Below are 25,043 nucleotides of genomic sequence, written 5' to 3' on the forward strand. Positions count from 1 at the left end.
ATAGTTAAGTCATATCAACATTTTATATTCTTATTATTTTTAATCTTATTATCTTTATAAAAAATTAATATAAAATGTTGACGTAACTTAATCATGATCGCACAAAATAATAAGATATGAGAATGGCACCCAAACAGAAGGGTAGACAATCTGCCTCCGAGTCCTATCTAGAAAACAAGCACCGTGACCCATCCATCAACCTTTTGTCATCACCACACCACACTTTAGTGATTGTAATTATATAATAATAATAATCATTACAAATTCCAACACCACACACTGACACACACATATATATATATATATATATATGTTATACTAGTAAAGTTCGGTTTGGGAATACCGAATTATTCAAAGAGTGAGATCAAATCCTATACCAAAAAATCCGGAATTGGTTCAGTTTTGGTATCAAAATTTTCGGGATTTTTTGTTCAGTTTCGGCTTGGGGTTTTCGGTATTTTTTTCCAGCCCTAGAGTTAGAGAATAGAGGAATCTAAACAAAATCAAGGATGCATGAATAATTGCTCTACACGACTCTCAATTCCGTTGCGTAGTTTTTTACTTCTTAAGCTAGTTGAAATATTATGTACAACAGAAAAAGGGAAAATCTATATTACTATTCCGTAACAATGTTATCAAATAGTACTACTATTATAGGGACAAAATATTGCGATGATATCAATATAATGTAAATTGGCACTACATGAATCAAATTAACATTGGTAGAAGTACTTGCCTCTAAAAATCACTAATAGGGGCAAATACATTGAAAAAGTGCCTCTAATAAAAATGAGTAGCGAAAAGTAGATTCACCTCTAAAATAACCATTACTATTGTTATTAAAAGCGAAAAATGTCAAATATCACTCCCTATTGTTTTTGTTGCCACACATTGTTATAGGTAGAAACATCCGCACTTTTATTTCCGCATCTAATATAACGCCCTAATACTCACTTTTCATGTAGTGTCGATAACCCCTCTTTTAAAAAAAAAAGGGACAACTGGTGGTAAGCCACGGTTATCCAACCCTTCCGGTTTTGGATAAACTATGGGAAATTTCACCTTACTCGTGCACACAATCACGCAGAGCTTAGAGCATTGAACCCAGGACATCTCACATTTTTTTGACCTCCTATATTTTTTTTGTTTATTAGAAAGACACAGTCTGCGCCCTTACCACTGGATCACTTGATGTGGTTGTTTTTTCGTTTAGAGCTAGATGATGAAACGGTATGTACATTGAAATTTCGTGCATTGTCACACAGCACTCTTCGTTTTATTACATTTTTCGCAATCATCAACATTAACAATCCTTCACATAAACCCTGCTATATATACAGTTGAAGAAGATTGGAATGCTAATTAGTGATCAGAAGCAAGGCCTAGTTGCTTGAGATGGTGGTGTATGTCTTCGGGGTGATGATCGTCGAGTTTCGGCCGTTCGGCCTGGATCCACCGGCCGTCCTTGCACCTCACCATGCCCTTGTTATGATCTTGCCTCCAGTAAGGTGGAACCAAGTAATGGTCTTTCAAAAAATCCGAGGCTTTGTTCACCAGTGCTGGGTCTCTTCCACTGGCTAGCACAAATCTGTGGCCTTTTCCATGGTACCTGCATGAAATATCACGTAATCAAATTAGCAACAGTTTATTATTTTATTTTTCAAGGACTTGTTAATTAATTGCTATTTATGGCATTCACTAAACATGCATATATAATGTGTGTTAGCTGGAAATCATTCTTTCCTGCTCAAACCATATAATATTTAAATTAGTTGATAAAATATTTACTTACAAGTATAATTATATAGATATATGGAGCACATATTATTTACCACAGTAATATGTCGTCCGAGAAATAATATGTTGATATTTACTGATGATATTGTTAATTAAGTTTTACTAACCCATCCAGCAAATGCAAGTGAGCCTCCAAATTATGGGCGCAACCAGGGTCATTCGTCGGCTTCAAAAAGGGCGAGTTTTTGTGATCCAGCTTAAGTTCCACTCCGACATGCGAATAGCTCCACGGCAGACCCTCCGCTAACTTCATGACCCTCGGCGCCACGTGTTCGTTAAAGAACAGCCCGGGCGACTTGGGGACCACATCGTGAACGTTCACCACTCTCAACACTTTAACACCCAACGACTCGAGCCGCTCCTTAAACCGCACGTTCCCGACCCGAGGACCCGAAAACGACAATACGGATACGGGCACGACCCGCCCGTCCGACATCACGTTCAAACCCGTTTCGGTTATGTCGTACGCGCTCAAGATTGCCAACGCGCTCCCGAGGCTGTGCCCAGTAATCGTGATGCTCAATTCCTCGTCCGAGTATTTTTCCACCAACCGTTTAATCTCCGTCAAAATCTGCTCCCTCGCCGAGTAATGGCAAAATCGGCACGTCACGTCTTTATCGGTGTAGAGATCCAGAAAACCGGATTCGACTTTCACAGTCTGATCCGGGCACGGGATTCGATTCGCGGAAACCGGCTTTAGAAAGTCCATTAAGTCGACGATCCACTCGAGGCGGGTGACGGTGCCGCGCCACGCAATACTGATGTCTCGGCGGCCCAAACGCGCCGACGTATCGTCGTCCGAAACGGCGACATATCCAATCCAGTTGGCATTTTTGCTCCATACCTTGGGCCAGCGGGACTTCTTGAAGAAGTTTGGAAGGTTGATATTGGACGTGGCGAAGAGGTAGCGCGACACGTGGTAGCCGTTCTGGGCCATGCCCAGGGACTCGAAGAAGGCTTGGCGCGTGAAGCGGCAGCTGCCACAGTACTTGGAGAAGGGATCGAAGTCGAAGGCGTCGTAGCAGGCCTGGGCCATCTCGCCATAGCGGATGAGCTCAGATCGGAGGAGGGGGTCCATCGGGTCGAGTAACCCGACCCAGTCATCTTGACCGTGGAGTTCCCGCCAAACATCGGACAAACGACGCTCGTTTTCGTGAGTGGTAGTGTCGGTCTCTCGTTCATTTTGGTCGTTCTCTTCTTTGCTGTGGACTCTTTCTTTTTCAAGCTCGGTGATGATGGAGGGTAAGGAATCGGTGGTTTTTGAGTGGAGGACTTTGGCGGCGACGGTGGAGGTTGAAACGGTGAGTTTCGAGGTTCCAAAGGGGTGTGATTTGTAGGCTGATAAGTTGAGGTTTGTGAAGGGAAGAACGGTGCAGGATAAAGAAATGGCTGCCATTGGAGACGACGATGAAAGAGGTGGTGAGCAACTCAGTGGTGAATGACGCAGAGAGCAATGTTTTTTATGTAAAAGAAAGGGAGCTGGCAGCTCTGCCTTCCACTGCCGATACACTCTTATTCCTGCTTATTTTAATATTTTATATTAATTTTTTATAAAAGTAATAAAATAAAAAATAATAGTAATATAAAATATTAACATGGTTTAACCGTGACCGCATAAATAAGAGGGAATAGAAAAACATGGGAAGTGGGAGGCCAGAGAAGCCAGGTCCAAAAGAAAGTGGATGACGCAGAGAGCAATGTTATTCTTACCATAATTTTATAGCATATTTCTTTACATCTTAGACCATCTCCAAAGGAGATGTCAAATTTGAAGGCTTACGTGGTACTTTGACATCTTTTAAACTTTTGATCTTCAACCAATATGTTAAATTTTAAACATAAAATAATAATTCATATATATTTTCTTTGAATTGGGAATGAAAAGAATGAATGAAAAGAAACAAAAGATAATGGTTTAAATCCATAAAAAATTAATAAAAAGCATTTAATAATTAATAAAAAAATTGAAGGTGCTGTCAAATTTGGCAACAATGGGAGAGATGTCAATCCATGTCATCCCACATCAGATTTAGCTTTTCGGTTGGAAAATATTAATGCTGTCTTTTGTTACCGTTATTGCTGATTTGGACATTTTGACATATTCTTTAGATATGCTCTTAGGTGGCAGATGGGTTGGACAAGTTACATTATTTAATTTCAATCTTTTTATTAATTATTGATTAACATTTTGAAATTAAATGCTAATTAATTTAGATGATGTGGATGTCCACGTCAGATGCTACCTAAGGTAGTATACAATTGTAATACAAAAATATGGTAATAATAGCATTATTGTAACTGTTAAGTTAAAAGAAAATGATTTTTTTTTTTTTTTTTGTGGAAGTTAAAAGAAAACAGTAATGTTATTCTTACATGTTTTTATACTACCTTATGTGGCATCTGATATGGACAGCCACATCATTTAAATCAATCAGAATTTAATTTAAATTAAAAATCATTTAATAAACCAATAATTAAAAAAAAAAACTGGAATTAAATGGTGATTTTGGCATTTGAGGAGTCTTCTCCTTCCTTCCCTGTTCAACTTCTCCCCCCATTTCTTCTTCCACGCTAGTTCTTTCATTTTATTTTTTTAGGTCAGTTAAATCCACCACAATTTAAATTAAATCTGATGCGGTAAGGTTCATGCACTCCTCTATTTGGATTATTGGTACGCATCTATGGATGCCTCCACTGTAAGTTTCTTGACATCCATCAATCCGCATATTCTTTTCCCTTCAGCCTTTGTTAAACTAGGGTGCTCCTAGAGACACGGGAACTAATCATCACTCAAATCTTAGAAACATGACAAGGCAACTCTAGTGAGAAGCAAAAAGCATGACGGAGTAAAATCAAAAGAATAAATAAACCTAGCGGACATGGCTTAAACGCATACCTTCACGTAGATGTCGATGGCTTTGTACAACCCATCGTGAATTGGCTTTGCTAACTTGGGAATTGATTGTGACAACTCTACGAAATTACTGAGGTTAAGATTTGGGTCATGTGCAATTTCCGCAAGATACCCATCAACCAGTCTACCAACACTCAACAACGTAAAAGTATCAATCCCCTTTTAGTTTAGATTGTGGTGGATTTGACTGACCTGAAAAAATGGCATGAAAGAACTGGAGTGGAAGAAGGAACGGGTGAAGAAGTTTTTTTTTGGTAAAAAAAACGGGTGAAGAAGTTGAACGTGGAAGGAATGAGAAGATTCTTCATATGCCACAATCACCATTTAATTCTAACTTTTTTTTTAATTATTGGTTTATTAAATGGTTTTTAATTTAAATTAAATCTTGATTAATTTAAATGATGTGGCTGTTAACATTAAATGCTTGGTATATAAATATGATACAAAAACATAGTAAGAATAGATTACTGAAAAGAAAATGATTGGTAATTGCAACTAGGATTAGCATTATATTAGTTAATGGCAAGTGCCTGTTTTATGAATATTTTGGTAGCTACATGTGGTTCACGAGGAGGGTCGATCTTGATTGGTCAAGGAAACCCACGCTGACCAGTCACCATATAATTCCTCGTTACCTCTCACACAAGTCAATCATCACCAACACTTTGATTCACATTCATTGCTTAGGAGAATTGAAATTGAGTGCAACTAGCGTTAATTGATAGTCTGTTAACATAATATTTACGTAATTTACAAAATTAATTGATTTGACAGGGTTTCAAGGGGTGGTGTTTTAATTTGTTTTGAATTTTGTTTATTTTTTTATAATATAGTATTGTATATGAGATTTTTGAGTTTAGCATATATATCGAATGTGAGTAACAATTCTCTCATATTATCAGTCGTATATGTCACGTAACAATTATAATAGAGTAGCACTTTTAATAGTTCTTGTATTATTGCCAAAAGCTGTGTTATGTAATTACACATATAGCTAGTTGTAGGTCCTCGTCCAGCACATGTCTTCTTGTCATTTTGTTTAGAATACTGAGGTTTAGTAAGATGTGCTTAAGCTGGACAAATCTTGGATATACAAAATAAATCACCTCATATTTATAAATTGTAAGGAACTCTCTCTCTCTCTATATATATATATATTGGTTTTTTTGTTTAGTCGAAGAGCTATATATAATATATGGTATATAAGATACTCGTATCGACTTATGTTCTTTTTTTTTTTTTTTTTTTTTTTTTTTTTTTTATGCCAACGAAATCCAGGCATCCAAGATATTCAAGAACCAAACCTAGTTTTGAATTGTTGTAATATATCTACCAAAGAATCCCTATGAAATGTTTGGAAATTTATCTGTTAGTATTATCTGAAATTTAACTATGTTTGTGTAAGTTTATATTATGTTGTTAGTTCCAAGTCAGAACAAAAGAAGAGAGAGAGGGCGTCAGGTAGTCCACAGCCAGCATTTCGTTTTTCATGTCAAATTTCTAGGATAATGAATCTTAAACGAAATTGCGCTAAAATTAGGTTGTCACCAAGAAATGGCGCGTCGTGTAGCCTAAACACAATAATAAGTGAAGCCGACTTCACTTAATATGACAAGACTAAATTAGTGACGCATTGTATGTGATGCTATCATATTCATGCGACAAAGTAGAAAGGAAAGAGTAGTTATCATGTCTACTTGTCTATTGGTGATGGTGGTGGAGTTCACCAGGATGCAATTAATTAACGAAAATTAGTAATAAACAACTTAAATTAAAAGTTCAAACTCACGATGATTTGACCGTTTACTGGCTAATTGCAGTACCAATTAGCACAAAAAGTAAGACCAGCTTAGCAAAATAATCAAAGGTCAATATCCAAACGACTCAACTTGTCAAATTTTTACCGTAAGTGGCTTTATTTTTCTGTATGCTAATTCTTAATGTAATCTGTCCACTTTATTTTATAAAACTTCTCTACCTTCTGATAAAAAAAAAAACAAAAAAAACTTGTCAAGTTTTGAAATTGGGAATATTGTTGGGAAAGATTTGTAGTGATAACTTTATGCATGCTTGAGAATAAAACGTGGAGAGTTTTTGTTGGTGGAGAATTGAATGATCTGTTTGGTACTTTATTTGAATCTAATTTTTTAAACTTAAAAAGAATTTTCAAGTTTCAGGTTTTAAAAATTTGTTTGGTAAGACTATTTTAAAAAAATGAACTCAAAAATATAATATATTATTTGAAAACATAAAAAGTGAGTTTTTAGAGTTTTTAAATTTAAACTCCCTCATTTATTTTATCTCACTATTCCCCTCTCACTCAAAATCTATCTCTCTCTCTTTTCTTCTTTCTCTCTCCCTTTTTATTTTTTATTTTTTACCTTTTTCGTCTCTTATCCAATCCACTATCTTCATTCTCTCCGTTCTTTCTCTCACTTCTCTTCCTCTCTATCTCGTCCGATCATCTCTCTTCTTTCTCTTTCCTTCAATCATCTCTTACTTTCTTTCCTCCTCTCTCCTCTTTCCTCTCTTGCGACCCCATCTTTTTAGATCTCTTTGTCTAGCTTAAGTCGTAAGATTTAAAATTTTTAAATCGCAAACCAATCAAGTTTTTGAATCTTAAAGAAAATTGTTTTCAAGAAATGTTTTGAAGAAAGGTTTTGAGAAATGATTCAAATTTTCAAATAGGATGATACCAAACAAGCTTGAAATAATTTGAAGCGGTGAGAGGCGTGAGAGGTGGAAGACCCAATTTTTTGATATCTAGCGTACCAAGATATATACTACCTGTTTTCAAATGTCACTCAAAGAATCTTAAACGAAATTGCGTTAAAGTTAGGTCGTCATTCATAAGTGACACACTGTATAGCCCGGGCACAATTATATGTGAAGGCGACCCTGCTTAACGGGATGTTGTCTTTTGTTGCATCATTATCTAAAATTTAATATAGATCAATTGCCTTCGCCTTCATAACTTTTGGATCAAATGTTGAACACAAGCTGGTGTGCACTAACTATTTCTTAAGCTAAATATAGTATCTCTCCAAGAAGTCTAACGACCATTCTTCTCTCTCATCTTGTCTAGACACTTTCTCACCTTCCAAACACCTTTTATTCTTCTAGTTTTCTTTATTCTCAATAAATTTTCTCTGAATCTCTTCAATTTCCAAACAACTTTATTGTATATAAACGATTAATGAATTAACGGAAATTAGTTATAAACAACTTAAACTAAACGTTTAAACTCACGAAGATTTGACCGTTTACGAGCTAATTGCAGTCCTAATTGGCAGCAAAAAGTAAGATCAGCTTGGCAAAAATAATCAAGGGTCAATATCCAAACAACTCAACTACATCTATGAAATTGGGAATAAATATCGTGGGGAAAGATTTGATAACTTTATGCATGCTTGAGAATAAATATCTATGAATAAGACATGAAGACCTTTTGTTGGTGGGGAGTTGAAATAATTCGAAGCGGTAGTTGATAGGCGTGAGAGGTGGAGGACCCAATTTTATGGTATCTAGCATACCAAGATATGTACTACTAGTTTTCAAATGTCACTCAAAGTTAAATCATCTACCCCACCAAGTTAATTATTTATTTTCTTTCACTACTTTGAGGCGCCTTACAAAAAAGATTATTTGTTTTCTTCTCTTTGTGGAAACACCTATTTACTGAGATACAAAAGAAAATAATAACTCATAATCATTTGTTTTCGTGAAATTTTCAAGTTCTACATAATGTTATAATCAATTTGGTCTTTTAACCAAAATACTTTATGAGATTGTTATAACTCTTTATTTTGATTTTTGAGATTTAAAATTGATAGAAGTGATCCCTAAGATTGTCCATATTAATATTTTAATCATTTCGTAAAAAATCTCCGTTAAATTGAAAAAACCACTTGTTCAAGTAGAGATTTTTCAAATGTCAGTTAAAGCATCTCCCATCAAACTAATTATTTATTTTCTTTCACTATTTTTAGAAGCCATAAAAGATTTATGAAGTTCTAGTAGACTTTAAAAACTGGGTGGGCCAAACTTTTCAGCCAATTCCTCTTTCAATAATTCTAGCCCATTGTATAATCATTATCTAAGTTTGGGTCTTCTTCATTTGGGAAGGGTTGGAAGCCTGCTCTGATATCATATTAAGATAAAAAAGCTATGAAATTTATGTCTTTGTATTCTTCACTTTGTGGAAACACCTATTTATAGAGATAAAAAGAAAACAGTAACTCATTATTTATGAGTAGTATTATACTCACCTCATTATCTTATCTCTTCACCTACCTTATATTCCGACCCTCCGTAAGAAGTGAAAAAACACATAAACTCTTTCCTCACCCGCCAATATTCCCAAAACAACCCTACATTTTTTTTGTTAGATTTAAAAAAGTTATATAATTGTAAAAAGCAATTATTATTAAGACCTTAGTTAGTTATAGCAATGGAGGATGGGTCGCTGACATGAATTTGTTCTCATCATCTCTTTACACCCCAGCCAAACCGCCATTGACACCCCCAAACCCTCAACTTAACTGCACCACCCCCCAAAACCCCATCTCAAACGTACCAAAACCCTAAAAATCACGCCACACCGACAACCAGTTCCCCGCCTCGATCGCCAACCATCGCAATACCACCATGCCTCAAAACCGCTCTAGTGTAGAATCTCTATCATCATCCACTTTAATATAAATCTTCTGTGAAATCTTGATGAAATCCTTTATGAAAAGCTCGCGACGAGAATTCTAACAACTTACTCAATATTGTGTTCGCCTTCCTCCACTTTAGTTCCTTGGCAACCAAAGAATATGAAACCAGTAAATGCAAGGATGGGAAAACCAAAACCACCAGATCCTATTGCAATGACCGATACAAATACAAATCCTAACAATGATTTTTCATTGTATTGAAATGTTCATTAAGGCTAAAGCAATCGCCAACTTCTCAATATGATGTCTTAGGTTTCAAAACTTTAAAGTATATAACTAATAATTATGTGGCAAAACTTGATTGGTTGGTCTTTGGAGGTCTTTTTACACAAGGATAAATTTATCAATAAAATTATTATTTCCAAGTAGGTGAGAAAATAAGATAATGGGGTAGGCTTAGTAGCACTCTTATCTATTTACAATTTTTTTTTTTTAGTACATCGATATTTTTACGAAAGGGGGAGGGGGGAGGGGAAGTTTGGTTAAGCCACACAATGGGCAACCTAATTTGGTATCGAATTCGCCATTCACGAGATTCGAACTTAAGACCTCTCACTTTTAAGCGAAAAGGAATACCACCAGATTGTAGTACTAAATGGTTCTTATCTATTTACAATAAATCATAATCTTTTATTTTCGTGATAATTTCAAGTTTTACATAACGTTTTAATCAATTTTGTAAAGAATGTAGGATTGAAGAATTAAATGAATAGAAATGAAGGGTTTTTTTGGTACAACGGTAAATTGAATTACCAACAGAAAACTTACACAACAAAGTCTCAAACCAAATACACAAGAGAAAAGTGGACCTTACAAACAACACACTAAGGGGTGTTTGTTTGCCCTAGCTAACTCTCACTGGATTGGACTGGACTAAGGGTTAGTCCAGTCCCGTGTTTGGTACCCGCTGGGACTAACTTTAATGGCACTAACCTTCACTCACCTCGACTAACCATGGGATTAGCCGGTCTTAGCGAAAACCCTAAAAAACTATGGGATTGCTAGTCCCGTTTTCAAAATTGAATGCATGTTGTATGAAAGCTGCAAGTCTGCAAGCATGCTTCTAGGCAACTCCATTTGCCCTCCCATGCCCAGATATGAAACCCAAACCCACTCACAACCTAAATCTCAAAATCCAACCACCAAAATCCCATAAAAAAAAAAAACACAATAAGATCAACAATCTCAATAGAAAAATTCTACCTTATTTTCGAAAATTCCCATAAAGGTTCCTTTTCTCTAGAAAATTCCGAAGAGAAATGGATAGAGAAGGGGAGAGAGTTGGGGACGAAGAGAGATTAAGAGACAGAGAAGGAGGAGAAGTTAGCTTTGGGGACGATTTTGCAGGAAACTTGGTTTTGAAGCTTTTTGCAGGAAAAAGATGGGAGGAAAGGAAGTATTGGGGACGGAACCAAAGAGGAACAAAAGTAAAGAACTCTCTAGAGAGAGGTAGAAGTGTGGTTCAAATTTTTTGGGGGAAAAAAGTTGAATTAATAATAAAATATTAGAAGATATATATTAAATAATATAATATTATAATTTGTTATTTTATCCAGTTTTTAAGTCCGACATTGCACCAAACGCTTCACTAAGTTAGTCAAGTTTAGTCTAGTCTAAGTTAGTTCAGCTTAGTCCTTGAAGCTAGTCTAATCCGAGATAGTCCGATGTAACAAACGCACCCTAAGAGCCCAAACAAATGATAGGGCCCAAAAACAAAAGCACACCAAACAAACCTAGCCTTCTGCTACTACCATTGCTGCAGCACCACAGAAGCAGCACAAACCAAGGAGCCCAACGAACCCTAGAAATCCGACCAAATAACGCCTCAGATATGGGAGGAAGGAAGATTCCATGATCCATCAAAGAAACCCTCCCTGAACACAACCACCAAGGAGAAGAAAATAAAGAAGCTTGTGAGATTCCCACAAACGACACTACCAACAATGGCAGACCGAGGGAAGGTGGTGGTGCATACACCCAAACCGATATGCATACTGAGACTCTACACACCTTCTGAATAGACCACTACAGATCACGATCAAAAGTGACTACATATCGAATTTGGGAAGAAATTGTTGTAGGATGGAGCCAAGTTGAAGATAAATGAGATCATAATTGTGCAGGATGGATGAGGGGCATGAAGATGGAGGGATGGATCTTAGGACATGATTTAGTTGGAACGATAGCTACTGGGTGGATAGATCACACTAACAAAAAAAGGATTGCCACAAACCCTGGCCATAGTTAGGATCGACGATCGAACACAAGAGGAGAGAAAGACTCTCACCGACACGGAAAGAAAATGAAGTTTTTAGTACCAACTGATAATATAAATGAAGGGTTTATAAGAAAATGAATTTTGTGTTTAATAAGTTTGAATTGTTAGGATTAATTTAAGAAAGATGGGGAAAATAATGGTAGAGAGAAATGTAGCTAGACTGGTAGAGTTGATCTAGTTTCTTTTTAATTCCTTACGTGCATGTGTATCATGCAACTTTTGATAGAAAAAATGGCTGCCTTTTAATTAAAGAAAGTAGCTAACTTAATTGGCTAATCAAAGTGTATGATGAAATAGCAAATAGAAGTAGCAAAAGTTGCTCCGTGTCCGACTCACGGCTGCAGTTTGCTTTCGACTTTGGGTTTTCAGTTTTCAAGGGTGGTGAATTTTCCTCCACTTACAGTTAACGAACTTTTATCATCCTAACATCACAATCGAAACTGTTTATTCTCTTTATCATCATCTAAAGATCAACTCTGCAAAAAAAAAATTTAATTTTAATATCGTTTAGTTACTCATGCATTTCCTTGAAACCAATTCATTATCTATAAAGGATGGAAATTTCACGAAAACAAAAAATTATGAGTTAATTGTAAATAGATTTTGAGTTACTGTTTCTAAAATTATGAGTTAATTGTTTCTAAAATTATGCGTTAATTGTAAATAGATTATGAGTTACTGTTTCTTGATCCACAAGGGTTGTATCTCTACTTGAATATGATCCTAGTCACCAAACCAGTCAGGTAAGATGAGGCCAGAGAAAACAAGATCCAAATGGGCCATAGTAGTGATGAAACAATAGGCCCACAGTGGGTCGTTCCTCTTTATTTTTATTTTTTATTTTTTTTGGGATCAAAATTTCATCATTTTTTTTTTTAATTTATAGAACAGAGAGGTGAGGAGGGTTCGTACTTGGTAGGGTTGAAAGATTTGCATTGCCAAAAGTCATGTGACTGCTTGGCTTTTGTTCTTTAGCCGCAGTATTCCCGCTGCTTTTGCCTATCACGTTGCACAATGTTCATTAATTTTAATAAGCGGTTCAGTGGTAAGATGACAGATTACGGCTTTTTAATAAACAAAAAAATATGAAAGATTCGGAATCGATGCTTCAAGCTAGTGAGTCTGCTTGATTGTGGCTACATACATGGTGAAATTTCTCATAGCCTCTGGACCTGGAAGTGGTGGATAACCATGATTTGCCACAAGTTGTCCCTCTTTGTCTGATCGAATGAATTAAAAACGATTAATGAACAAAAATTAGGATAATGCTAGGAAAACTAAACTTTTAAATCAAATGATGTGTCATCAATAAAAAATAAGTACGTTAACCAACACCTGAGTAATAATCCAATCATCTTATCCACATCATTTAGTTTACAAATTTTAATTAAAAAATTTGGTTTTCCTAGCATTATCCTAAAAATTAACTTAAATATATTGTACATTACATTGTATGAAAATTTATTGTATTTCAATTCCTTGAACTTAAACTCAAATCTATCAACCTACGATCTTGTGTTGTGCGTTGTTCATGTAATGAAGCCGCACACTTAGTTACCTTATTTCTCTATTGAACTAGAAGGTTTGTAGTTGAGATCTATTTGAGTTGAGTTGAGTTACCTTTTCGATACATTACTTGTAGAGTTGTAGATGTGCAACTCAAATTAATAAAAATATATGGTTTGACTAGCAACATGAAATCTTGACAATTTAGTTCATAAGATCATGTATAAGACGTGTGCTACCTGCATATGTTTGTATACTTTGAAAAGACTTCCCCTTTTTTGTAACAAAAAGAAAATGTTTTCGTTTTCAATGCTCTTCTCAGTTATACAAAAGATATGTGTTTCTAGTCGTACTTATCAAAACACTATAAAACAACCGAAACATTTCACCGTTATTTTTTAAACAATATGACTGAATAACACTTGTGTGTACTATATCATGAAATATAAATAATTCAACTTTAGGAACAAAATTCCAAATTTAGGGTCATATGGAAAATTATCTATCATACAAAATCTAGTCAATTTGAATTTTGAGTGCATTTTGCTCGCCTCCTAAAGTGAATGTGACATTTACGGATCCATTGATTGCCGTTAGATTTATCTAAATTTTGTGATTCATGCATAGATCAAATAAATTGAACTACTTTAACGGTGACCAAGGAGATGAATTACCCTCACTTTTAGGGGTGAGCAAAGATGAAATCCTAACAATTCTTCAAAATCATTATCGATATTTGATTTCTTATTCATTTGTTACAAATTTCCAAATAAACATAACTGTGACACATATTAGTCGTATAAAAATACGATTGTCCAAAATCATGCTTGCAATAAAAAGAAAAATAATTCCCAAAATTAAATGCTGGAAAATCTGATTCTTGAAGCGCCATTTATTAAGCATCAATATTTTGGAAGGATTTGTGTTCTAGTTATAAGATTAAAGATAACAGTGTATTTCTTATTTTTTTTATGCCTCGTGATATTGTTTTCAGGAAGCATATCACGTTAGGATTTTGTATTTACGTTGTTATGAATAACATTCTTCCAATTAAAAAAAAACGTAAATTACATTTGAGTACATTAGTTTACAAGAGATTTGAAATTATTATGCGGTTGAAAATTGAGATTGTTATAAAAATACTATTTTTACTATTTATTCGTATTATTTTTTTAATAAAAATGAGACTTACATATGTTAAAAAAATGATATAAATATATAATAAATGTACTATTTGCCGGTTGTAAAATATAATTTACCATAAAAAAACACATGAAGAAATTTTTTTCCAGCAATAGCCGCATTTTCCACCCACCGCCAGCGCCATTTTCGTTATTTGAAACCTTTACGTCAGGTTGAGACAGGCCCTCCCTCCGCTCCTGCGCATTATTTTAATGTTTCAAAACCGGCGCGCGAAATCCCGCTTTTATCTCCCGCGCCTTTCCGACCCCCTCACGCGCCTTCTTCCTCTCTCTATATTTCTCACCTCACTCTCACTCTCTCTACCTCCTCTCTCTCTCTCTCTACCGCCTCTCTCTCCCACTTTCTCTCTCTAAACATCTCAAATCTCCAAAACCATGCAGCATCGCCACCACCATTACTCAAACCAACCCCATTTCTCCGTCGCCTCGGGTCCCACCACTCCGTTCGGGTCCCATGTCGTCGTCCCCTCCGCCGGATCCGAGTCCAAGCGCGGAAAAAGGCGCGGCAGTTACACCTGCGGCCGATGCGGCCAGCCGAAGAAGGGCCACAAGTGCCACCTCCCCGCCAACTCCACCGCCGATGACTCTTTCGTCGATGAGGCGCCCTCCCCTTCTCTCTCGGACATCCGACCCCCTCCGCCGCCACGTCAGCCCTACTCCCACCTCCGCCGAGCGCTATCGTTCGATGACGATGTGGATAGTTCTGGAGGGGGCGGTTTTGACTCTCCGGACCTTGACGAGTTCGGAGACTCCGGGGACGATATAGATTTGGCTACGGGTTTGGGCGGTCTGCCGGCGAGCTGTCTTTGGGAGATTTTGAAGAGGTTGCCGCCGCCGGGACTGTTGTCGGCGGCAATGGTGTGCAAGGGGTGGAGGGAGACGACGAGGAGGTTGTGGAAGGCGGCGGAGATGCTTAGGATTAGGGTTCCGACGAGGGCTCAGGTTGGTTTTGTTGGATCGGTATTGCAGAAATGCCCGGGCCTTGTGAACCTATCTCTTAGAATGGAAAGGTATTAGTGCTCTATGTTTCAGATCTAAGGTTTCACCTAACAGATCTGCTTACAGCGCTGAGCTTTGAAGATTAAACAATCTAAACCCAAAAAATGAACTCGATATGGACTAAAACTGAAATAAAAGAAAAAAAAAATTAAGGGCTAAAACGAAATGGGGTTTCGATGGAATGCAATTGGTAGAATTATACTGAATTGATTTGATCTAAAAGGATTTGATCTGATGCAGCATTGTTTTCCAAATCAGCGAGCTACATTGTAAATTCTTGTATTCTAAATAATGCATTGCGTTTTGGTAATTAATTTGATAAATTTTCTGTTGCAGTGATGTGGATGCAACATTGCTGGCGTGGATTACATTTTCATGCCCAAATCTTGAGTTCTTGGAGATAAATACTAGCGGAAGCGCTATCAATCGGATCACCGGGTATGCTTCCTCTTCTTTTTTAGCTCCTATGTTCCGTTCTTCGCAGGTTTAATCGTTTATCTGTTGTCTTAAACAATAAACTATTGAGCTGCTGTTTTATTGGGCATTTAGAATTGATATTGTTGGCTATTTTCTGTTTGCTACTCTTTGTTGTGCGGTCTGCATTTGATAAAACAGTGCTTGTGTTGGCTGATTAATTCAATCCCTTCCATGATTTTTAAAACTACAGGGATGAACTGGGTCGTTTCGTTGTTGATAGACGATTCCTGAAAAGCCTTAAGATGGAAGGTTGTTCTAACTTAGGTGGATTTTCTCTCTGTTCATCAAGTCTTTCTACAATTTGGCTTTCGGGTCTTTACTCCCTCTCTAAGATGGTGATTATTTTTCTCTTTACTCTTTGTCTGTCGTGTAGTTGCCGATTTCCATTTTTTGTTTTCGATTTATTGTTAAAAGACTTCTCTTTTACTCATTCACATTCCCTTTTCACAGGTTTTCAATTGTCCCAATCTAAAAGAGATATCTGTAGACTTTTCTCACGAAGAAAATGATAATACTGATCTTGTTACCATGGCTGATGTGCTGGCAAGGAATTGCCCAAGGTTACAAAATATACACATTGCATCAATCCGGCTTTCCAACACTGTTGTGCTCGCCCTTACAGCGGCAAAGCTAAGGTTTGCCACTGAATCTGTTTTGAGGCTAATCTTATCATATGAATAGGCTGCTGCAATGATGTTTAGTGAAAGAACTCTCTTTGAACAATGCGCAATTAGTCTCATGAAGATTGTTTGACCATGTCATCCAGGGGGTTGAGAATGCTTTCTCTTGTCCTTGGGTCTGAAATCACCGATGCATCTGTTGCTGCCATTGCTTCGAGTTACCAGAACTTAGAATTACTTGATCTGAGCGGGTATGTTTCAGTCCTATGGTTCAATTGCAATAGTCTTTGTAGTTAACCTTTGATTGTCTGATATTTTCCATGTTTGATTATTGTGATTTATTGCTTTGCAAAACAGATCCTCGAAATTGATTATCCTAGGTCCAGGAAGGTTGTGATTCTGTTTAGAATAAACGGGAATTCCATCCCTTTATGGAATGACTCATGTTTTAAACCTTTCCACCAGAACTGTTAACAGATTAGTAATTAAAAGTCAGATGAGTTGCAATGATCTTTCAAATTGTTACAATGAACCATGAGATGCAATGACTTTTATTGTTGCCTAAAATTTTTACCTTGAATAAACATTTTTGCTGACTCTAAACTTTCAACTGCAGGCTTTCTAATGAAAGCAGAAAACAAATTTGTTTCACGAGCATAGTTGGATATGTATGGTTGAAAATGTTTGCTTCTCTATCCATTCATTCTTTGAGATGTAACGTTTGGCTCTCCACTTTGATTACAGATCTAGCATCAGTGATAGTGGCATTGGAATTATTTGCAATGTGTTCCCTGATACTCTATCGAGACTACTCGTTGCTCTTTGCCCCAACATCAGTTCAAGTAATCACCTAGACCATGGACTAAAACTAGTAATTGATTAGTTTCACATAAGCTTTAGTTGACAAACTATTGCATGTACTATTCAGGTTTCATTCAATTTGCTACTGCGCAACTGCCTCTGCTTGAACTCCTGGACTGTGGCATGACCATATGCGATCCTAATTCTCCCTCTGCTGAAACCAATGTCCGTGAACTCCCTCAAGCATCCAATGACAAAGTACACAACAGTTACCAGAAGTTGATTATCAAACATACCCGGTTGAAAAAACTGAGCTTGTGGGGTTGTTCTGGCTTAGATGTGAGTTCCTGAACCGAGACAAGTTGATACTTAATTTTGTTCTCGTAGAGTTTCTTTTCTGGTTCTTAATTTTCAATCTAATGCAGGCTCTATATTTAAACTGCCGAGAACTCAATGATCTGAACTTGAATTATTGCAAAAATTTGTACCCAGGTATCCCATTTGCTCTCCTCCTCACTTTAGCTAAGGTTTCTATCAATTCTTTATATGGTGAAAATTTTGGTGAATTTATTCGTATGGTTTAGTGATTGTTGTTTGTATTTATGCAGAGAGATTGGTGCTTCAGTGCCCCAATTTAGAAAATGTGCATGCATCAGGTTGTCAAGAATTGTTGATTGGGGCCATTCAGAGCCAGGTAATCATAAGTTCCCTCTCTATTTGGCATACACCCTTTGATTGGTTTTGTAAGTTCTAATGTCAAATGAAACCCGCGTAAAGAAAGCGATCTGATCTAGCATTTTGATGTATTGGATTGTAGGTTGATAACAATGCTGCTGCGGATAACCAATTACCATGTAAGCGCCTAGCTGATGGCTCGAAGAGGGTTGGGGTGCCTCATTTTCTCAGTGCTGAACAGGTAATGCCTAAACTCTCCAGTTTCTCATTCTATGATGGTTCAGAATCATGCCTATACGTTTCTGTAAACATATTCTTTTTGTTTTTGTTTGTTTTCGGTGCAGCCATCTGAGGATGATAAGAAGCGAAGAAAGATCGAGAGGCGGCAGTGCAGTGTGCTTGTGTTGTGAGCAACCTCGTTGGATGCCCATGTTGGTTTCACAAGGCTCTCTGTACTATTACCCTGTCAACATTATGTTTTATTATCCTTAATCACAATAGGGTAGGGTTGGGGGCTGTTGCCTTGTAGAGTTATTATTTGCCTTTTCTTTCAAGAAAACTAAATGTTGTTTTTAGCTTTTAGCTTCAGAACTAATTAGTCCATTTCCAAATTGGAGACATTGGATTTCATAAACCTCAATTAAATAAAGGGTTGTTTTATTACATTTACGTTCTATTTTTAGGTTGTATCTTAATTCTACTTTTCTAACAATAAACATGTTTTGATGTTGTTTGTTACATGAACCAGCATTATTTCTATAGCAAAAACAATATGTTGTGGAGGGTTACTTTTCTAACAATAAGCATGTATTTTAGATTTTAGCTTTTTAGAACCTTGTTTAGAATAGATTGTATATATATTGAATGCTTGCGCCACAAGTAACTAAATTTCTTTTATAAAGGATTGTGCCAATTTTTTGCTCAAGTTTGATTCTTTTTAATGCCTTTTTTGCTAGGGATTTTAATTGTTTTTTTTATGTTGGACTAGAAACTACTGAGATGTGGTTAAATATACATTGATTATATTCTAGTGCACCACTTTAGTCATTCACAACGTAAAGTAAATACAAGAAGTGATAAAAACAGTAAGTATGTAACTAAAATTGATATTAATATTGCTGAATATCACAAAACAAAGTACACACACACACACACACACACACACACACACACACATATATGAATTGAGAATGATCAATAAAGCTCTTATCAGATTGGGTTAAAGATGCTTCCTTGTAAAGGTTACAACCAATGAGACTAATTGTCTTAAGGTTGGTAAATCGATACTACACAAAAGAGATGGTAGCTGAGCAAATTCTAATTGGTTCTAGGGTCTAAAGGATGGTTTTCTAAAGTTCTAGGATCTTGGTTTCAAGTAGTCTTTTGATAAGGCAAAATGAATGAAACGAGTAAAAGGCATGAACTTTTGGTTTGAAATCATGTAATCTATTTTGTTGAATGATCTGAGTGTCCTGTACTTTGAGTTATTCACTTGTATTTATAGATCTTTACTTCTTCCTTCATTGCTTCCTATGTTTTCATTTGAAGACGATCTAGTATTACTTTCCAGAAAATAATGCACTAATAAGAAAGTAATCCAAAATATATGGGGTGATAAATGTAGATTAGCGTAACTAAGACGGTGATTTTGCCTAAATCCATGATCACCTTCTCTCCAAAACACCAAAGTGCTTTGCATTTAGTGTTCTTTGCAATCAAGACGAAAGACTGAGATTTTGGTATCTTTGACAAGTCAAAAATAATCGTGGGCATGCACTGTTTATTTATAATAAATTAAAGGCATAGCTGCATAAGTTCTATTTCCTTAAAATTATCATATTAGGCCGAACCAAGGCCCAATAATATATTATTTTGTGTAAACAGACGCTTTCTTTCCATCTGTATTGCGTCACGTGTATGCAAATTCAAGGCCCATCTTCATTTTCCTTGGAAGATATGAACTGGGAAGTAATTTACGCACTCCAAAAGGGCAAGAAGTTTACTTTTGGAATGCGAAGAACATATCCCACTAGAAACATTAGGATTCATCATTCAAAGCTGTTAAAACACCTCCTATTTCCTCCTTATGATTTGGATTCCCCCAATGAGTATGCACTTTGCGTGCATACAAGATTTATGATAAATTTACACTAAGGGATGACATAGTGGATTAAGCCTCACAATGGGGTAGCCAGAATAAGTAGGTTCAAATTCCCTTTTGACAATAATCAAACTTACTTATAAATGAATATTAATACCACTATACGGTAATACTAAGTGGCCACACATTGTGTTGTTTAGTTTCATTTAACTGTTACTTATTTTGCTATAACATGAGAAAGTATAGTAAACATTAAATCAGATTAGAAATAACAATTCATTTCCAAAGTCTAAGACCATCTCCAATCCTTGGTTAAAACTTAAAATTTTTAACCCATAAACAGTTTTTCTCCTCTAATCCTTATGGGTTAAATTTTTAGCCCGAGATTATTAAAAAATGAATTTAAGATAATTTTTTCCTAAAGTAACTTTAAAAGAAAAATATTATGTAGACTATCCTAATTTAATTTTTTATGAACATTTTAACCTAAAATTGTTTAGATTCCGATAAATATTGAAAAATTACTAAAGCGTCACTATGAAACTCGTGGAACACTATAAAAGAATATGAAACACACAAAATAATTTTTTAAAATTATTTTAGCTTTTGGATTTAAATTTGGGCTGTTAGAGCTTTTTTTTACTGTTGGATTTGATCATATCAGATCTTAGCTTTTGGATTCAATGAATTTATAAATATAAAACTAAAAAGAATGCACATATATGGTGGGTCAGCCCCACTAACCCAAGGGGAATTCTGGCTAAATTTACCCCATAAATGAGTTTTGGGTTAAAACTCATATTTGTCCTAAGGATTAAAGCAAATTAGAGTAAATTTAGAACCTAAAATTTGAGTTTTACTCCAAGATATTGGAGTAGGTCTAAGACAATAAATATAGAAAAGAAAAAAAGAATGGTCATGCATATATTAATGCCTCCATAATTAACATGCACATGCTCATGTTCCCTCTATCAACCACGTCCTCGAAGCATTCCCAATTAATATATTCTTCACTCCCACTATTTCATGACTCCAAGGACTCGATGTTCTAACCAACTTAACGTACATTAAGAAGAATATTTACCAAAAATAGATAGTTTATTGAATTAAAATAAAAACACACAAATCATTAAATACAACAAATTAACCACATAATTAATTGATGCATTACATTATTATGCTTAAGCAAGCCAATTATTAATACTAAACAAGCAAACACCAAGCCATCCTTGAGCGCACTTAAGACAGATCGTTCGATCGAGTTTAAATGGTTCTGTCCATGATAAAAACTCAAATTTTAAGCATCTCACTTTATATAAATGATCAAACCATAACATTAATATTACAAACAAACGTATCCAATCATTCGAACAACCTGCTCAATCCATCTGCGCGTTTCCGGTGGTTTTCGATTTGATTTTCCGTGACCGCGACGAGATCAAAGGAGCAGGCTGTGATGATCATTCGTTACTAGTACTTCAGCTTCTGTTCTTGCATTTCTCCATGGCCCTTGGTGCTGAAATATTCATATTTCAACATGTTTTAGTAAGCTAGTAGATTAAAGAAAGTGATAATCGTGATGAATGGTGGTTGATTAATGATCGAAGATAGATACTAACCTAGTCCAACAGCCTCCTTGCTCTTCATTATGCGCAATCTCTTGCATGATTCAACAAACATTCTGCTTGCACAATTGAACATGTTTAACTAAAATAAATAAACTTGAAGTTGAATGTTTAGGGGGTTCTTGATAAACATTTTGTTTTTGTTTTTGTTTCTAATTTTTAATTTTTAGAAAGCTGAAAACTTGTTTGATAACCAATTACAATTTTCAGAAGAATGACAACTGATTTTAAAATGGAGCCAAATTTCAAAAATTTATAAAAATATTTTTCTGATTTTTCAGTTTTCAAGAAAATAAAATGATAACAATTACTAAATAACTTTTCACGTTTTAAAATTGTAACTAAAACTAAAATACTTATCAAAAGACTTCTTGAACTATCTTAGCTAGGGTTGGAATTAATGAGCTCCAAACACACTTTCTATCCACCTCCTACAATAGGAATTCTCGTAGAATCTCCTAAATTTAGAGAGCGAGAAAGAAGATCCTAACAGTAGTTACTAATATTTTAAATAAAACCTTATTCCTATTGGTCTACAATCATTATCACTCCATAAATTAGAGAGTATGATTGAAATAATTTTTTTTATCAGAGAGCTAAATAACTTTTTAGTCTTTTTAGTAAAAAAATTAACCGAAAAAATAAAAAGTATGATTAGAGATGCTCTTACTCCCATGGCACATCGCCAACCAGCATCCAATCACCATCCTTGTCTTCATATGTTGGAATGTAATCAGAACCGTTGAGAACATCCATCAGCTTGCTCTCATTCATGAAGTCCTTCATTCCTTGGGATCCACAATTTCCTTCAATGATTGAAAATTTTATAACATTACTCCAGTATCATAATAATTGAAAATTTAACAGACAAATAATGCATTAACTTGTTCCAAAAATATAAGAGAGAGGTGATTCCGCACACCCTTTTTTCTATCTACGTACTCTTATTTATTTTTAACAGTTAAATTCATCAAATTCAAAAAAATTTAGAGACAAAAGTTAACAAAGTATGCGTAAATCATTTTTCAAAATATAAATAAAGTAGTTACCAATGGTGAAGGAGCTGAACATTTTGGCCAGGGCATCAGAGAGCTCAGGGTAACTCTTGTACATCTTCAAGTCGACCTTGCGAAGGTATGGTGCACCATCCATGCTAACCTTCACCAAAACTGCATTGTTATTGCCGCCCTTGTTCATCTGCTCACTTTCTCCGTCATTCGTGCTCTTTTGCACCGCCGTGAACATGTTCTTTCGAAAAGATCGCACCGGTGGCCAACCCACAACTTGTGCCCTATTAGTTAATAGTAACATTAGTTTGTTTTTTTTCTTTGGACAGAAATGATAGAGAATTTCATTGATTATAACAAACAAATACAACCAAGCATTACAAAGAGGAGCCAGATGGGTACATTTCTCCAGTAATCAAACATCTTGATCTGGAGATAAATCTTCACAAATTGGCATACAAGGGAAACCTCTACTAGGCAACCACAACGCAACAACAAGAACCATTAGCCACGAGTAAAGATCTGCCATAAAGAAGGTAAACGTAACAAACCTTGCACCGGGGTGACAAAAGTCATCACAAGAACGAGACCAAAAAAGCCATCACAAGGATGAGCCCACAAACAACTCGCTAAAGCGATACAACGCAGCCCGCTAAGCAGGATAGAACAACACAAAATTGAAAACTACCTATCCGAGAATGAAACCATCAATCAACAAGTTTATAGCTAATTACTTTTCTATTTTCGTTAAACCGATTATATTTAACATGATTATTTGTAAGCTCAAGTTACTAAGAGTACGTAATAAATTTTATAAAATTCTATTTATGTTCAATTCTCTTCTCTCCAGCATCGGTTGAATCAAAGAAAAAAAAATATATACATATTCAGAATTTAGTGCTACTAATTAACTAGCTATAAGTTCTATATATAACAACTAATTTTTGCAATATATAATTTCTTAATTTCATTTCAAATTATATATTCTCCTTAAAAGAGGAAGATCTGGAAGCCAAGTCATCCAATAGAGTCAACAAATTTAAGTCCAGTTATTAAGTAATTTGTTTACACACAATACATATGAATTAAGTAATCAAATTGATCAATCTCAGTTTTTGTTCATTCTTTCTTTCATTTTTATGATGAAAAAAAATCCCGGAGGAAAGGAAACAGCCATGCATGTATCCAAAACTAGAAGAACTCCCAGAGAAGAAAATCTTAATATTTCAAAAGTAGAAATCTATGAGATGCATGGAGCAAAAATTAATTGGATTAATTCTTGTAATAACCAATTAAATTGACTAGAGATATACATGGCTAGCTAAAAAAGTCCTGAGTCAGGACTCAGGAGAATGACTACATACATTAGATGGCATCAGTTATATATTATTAATCAGGGCCATCATATCAATTATTGAAGGGCAAAAACAGGAAGCACACACATGTTCATTATTATCATTAATTATCAGATCGTGATTATCATCATTATCAACTTACTTGGCAGCAGGAGGCTTTGCTGGATCGGAAGCCGGAAAATCAAGGTTGTTGTTCTTCTCCTTGTTGGTCTTGGACTTTCCAGCACTGCCATCTTTCCCACCAGTACTAATTGCCTCCTTAGAATTACTAGAAAGATTAAGCTTCAAATCCACACAAGTACTAGTATCAGTACTAATATCACTCTCAGTTTCAGAAAACCCTCTCTTCCTCATCACGATCACCTGATCTCCATCACGGACGCCGCCGCCACCACCACCCGGCAACCCTAGCCTCAGCTCTGTCTCGTCGAACCCCATCTGATGATTAACTTCTCTCTCACTCTCTCTCTCTCTCTCTCTCTAAACTCTTTCTTTCTTTCTTTCTGTAATATTGCTAGCTAGCTTGGCTTTTGGTGTTTCTTTGCGTTGATGTTTGATGTTTGATCTTTTTGGAAAAAATAATAGTGTGGGGAAGGATTAGGAAGGAGGGGACTGCTTGGGCTGGCGTCGGTATTAATATGCGAATGGGTGCACTGTATACCCGGAAATGGGTTCTTGACACGTGGCATACTGCATGAGCTGGCTTTTACAACCCTGCTGGGCTACGTGACGACACCACTGTTGATGTTATCTATCCTACAATTGTTGTGTGGGTGGATGGTGGATCGTGGAATCTCCACTGTGGACAGCGATATGTACATTGTTACTATATTACTAGTTATTCAATATTCACGTAATAGACTAATTATACAACGTAATTGTGTTTAACGAGACATAAAGTTACTAACTTAGTGAGAGAAAGCTGGTGATGATATGAGGCATAAGCAATGAGCTACGTAAAAGGGGCT

The 25,043-nt window shown here is 35.8% G+C and overlaps 3 protein-coding genes across 3 annotated transcripts; 1 reads left to right on the forward strand and 2 right to left on the reverse strand.

The window, feature by feature from the left end:
- Positions 1–1,235: 1,235 nt before the first annotated feature.
- On the reverse strand, positions 1,236–3,299 carry LOC137728695 (phospholipase A1-Igamma2, chloroplastic). The gene is made up of 2 exons (XM_068467436.2): positions 1,905–3,299; positions 1,236–1,609 (listed from the first exon to the last, which is right to left on the reverse strand). Exons 1-2 carry the CDS (start codon positions 3,191–3,193, stop codon positions 1,363–1,365), a joined length of 1,536 nt encoding a protein of 511 aa, XP_068323537.2. The 5' UTR covers positions 3,194–3,299; the 3' UTR covers positions 1,236–1,362.
- An 11,157-nt stretch (positions 3,300–14,456) lies between these two features.
- FBL17 (RNI-like superfamily protein) lies at positions 14,457–18,650 on the forward strand. Its single transcript, XM_068469281.2, has 11 exons — positions 14,457–15,425; positions 15,751–15,852; positions 16,082–16,226; positions 16,342–16,526; positions 16,658–16,762; positions 17,256–17,353; positions 17,440–17,651; positions 17,738–17,804; positions 17,921–18,006; positions 18,130–18,228; positions 18,332–18,650. The coding sequence occupies exons 1-11, from the start codon at positions 14,791–14,793 to the stop codon at positions 18,395–18,397; spliced, it is 1,800 nt and encodes a 599-aa protein (XP_068325382.2). The 5' UTR covers positions 14,457–14,790; the 3' UTR covers positions 18,398–18,650.
- A 2,517-nt stretch (positions 18,651–21,167) lies between these two features.
- LOC137729341 (auxin-induced protein AUX28) lies at positions 21,168–24,721 on the reverse strand. The gene is made up of 5 exons (XM_068468267.2): positions 24,218–24,721; positions 22,763–23,004; positions 22,384–22,519; positions 21,708–21,769; positions 21,168–21,604 (listed from the first exon to the last, which is right to left on the reverse strand). The coding sequence occupies exons 1-5, from the start codon at positions 24,511–24,513 to the stop codon at positions 21,567–21,569; spliced, it is 774 nt and encodes a 257-aa protein (XP_068324368.2). The 5' UTR covers positions 24,514–24,721; the 3' UTR covers positions 21,168–21,566.
- Positions 24,722–25,043: the final 322 nt, after the last annotated feature.

The sequence above is a fragment of the Pyrus communis genome, chromosome 10 (genome assembly GCF_041283825.1).
Source record: "Pyrus communis isolate YQ-2024b chromosome 10, ASM4128382v1, whole genome shotgun sequence".
In the NCBI taxonomy this organism is placed as follows: Eukaryota; Viridiplantae; Streptophyta; class Magnoliopsida; order Rosales; family Rosaceae; genus Pyrus; species Pyrus communis.

What these genes read in the sequence shown, in the direction of transcription:
- FBL17 (XM_068469281.2), top strand. Translation starts at nt 14,791, where the DNA reads ATGCAGCATCGCCACCACCATTACTCAAACCAACCCCATTTCTCCGTC. An exon ending in CTTACAGCGGCAAAGCTAAG is followed by an intron (nt 16,527 to 16,657) that starts GTTTGCCACTGA and finishes CATGTCATCCAG; the next exon opens with GGGGTTGAGAATGCTTTCTC. An exon ending in GAATTACTTGATCTGAGCGG is followed by an intron (nt 16,763 to 17,255) that starts GTATGTTTCAGT and finishes CTTTGATTACAG; the next exon opens with ATCTAGCATCAGTGATAGTG.
- LOC137728695 (XM_068467436.2), bottom strand. Translation starts at nt 3,193, where the DNA reads ATGGCAGCCATTTCTTTATCCTGCACCGTTCTTCCCTTCACAAACCTC. An exon ending in CACTTGCATTTGCTGGATGG is followed by an intron (nt 1,610 to 1,904) that starts GTTAGTAAAACT and finishes TATTTCATGCAG; the next exon opens with GTACCATGGAAAAGGCCACA.
- LOC137729341 (XM_068468267.2), bottom strand. Translation starts at nt 24,513, where the DNA reads ATGGGGTTCGACGAGACAGAGCTGAGGCTAGGGTTGCCGGGTGGTGGT. An exon ending in GTTGGCGATGTGCCATGGGA is followed by an intron (nt 21,770 to 22,383) that starts GTAAGAGCATCT and finishes TTGTGCAAGCAG; the next exon opens with AATGTTTGTTGAATCATGCA. An exon ending in CAAGGAGGCTGTTGGACTAG is followed by an intron (nt 21,605 to 21,707) that starts GTTAGTATCTAT and finishes TGAATATTTCAG; the next exon opens with CACCAAGGGCCATGGAGAAA.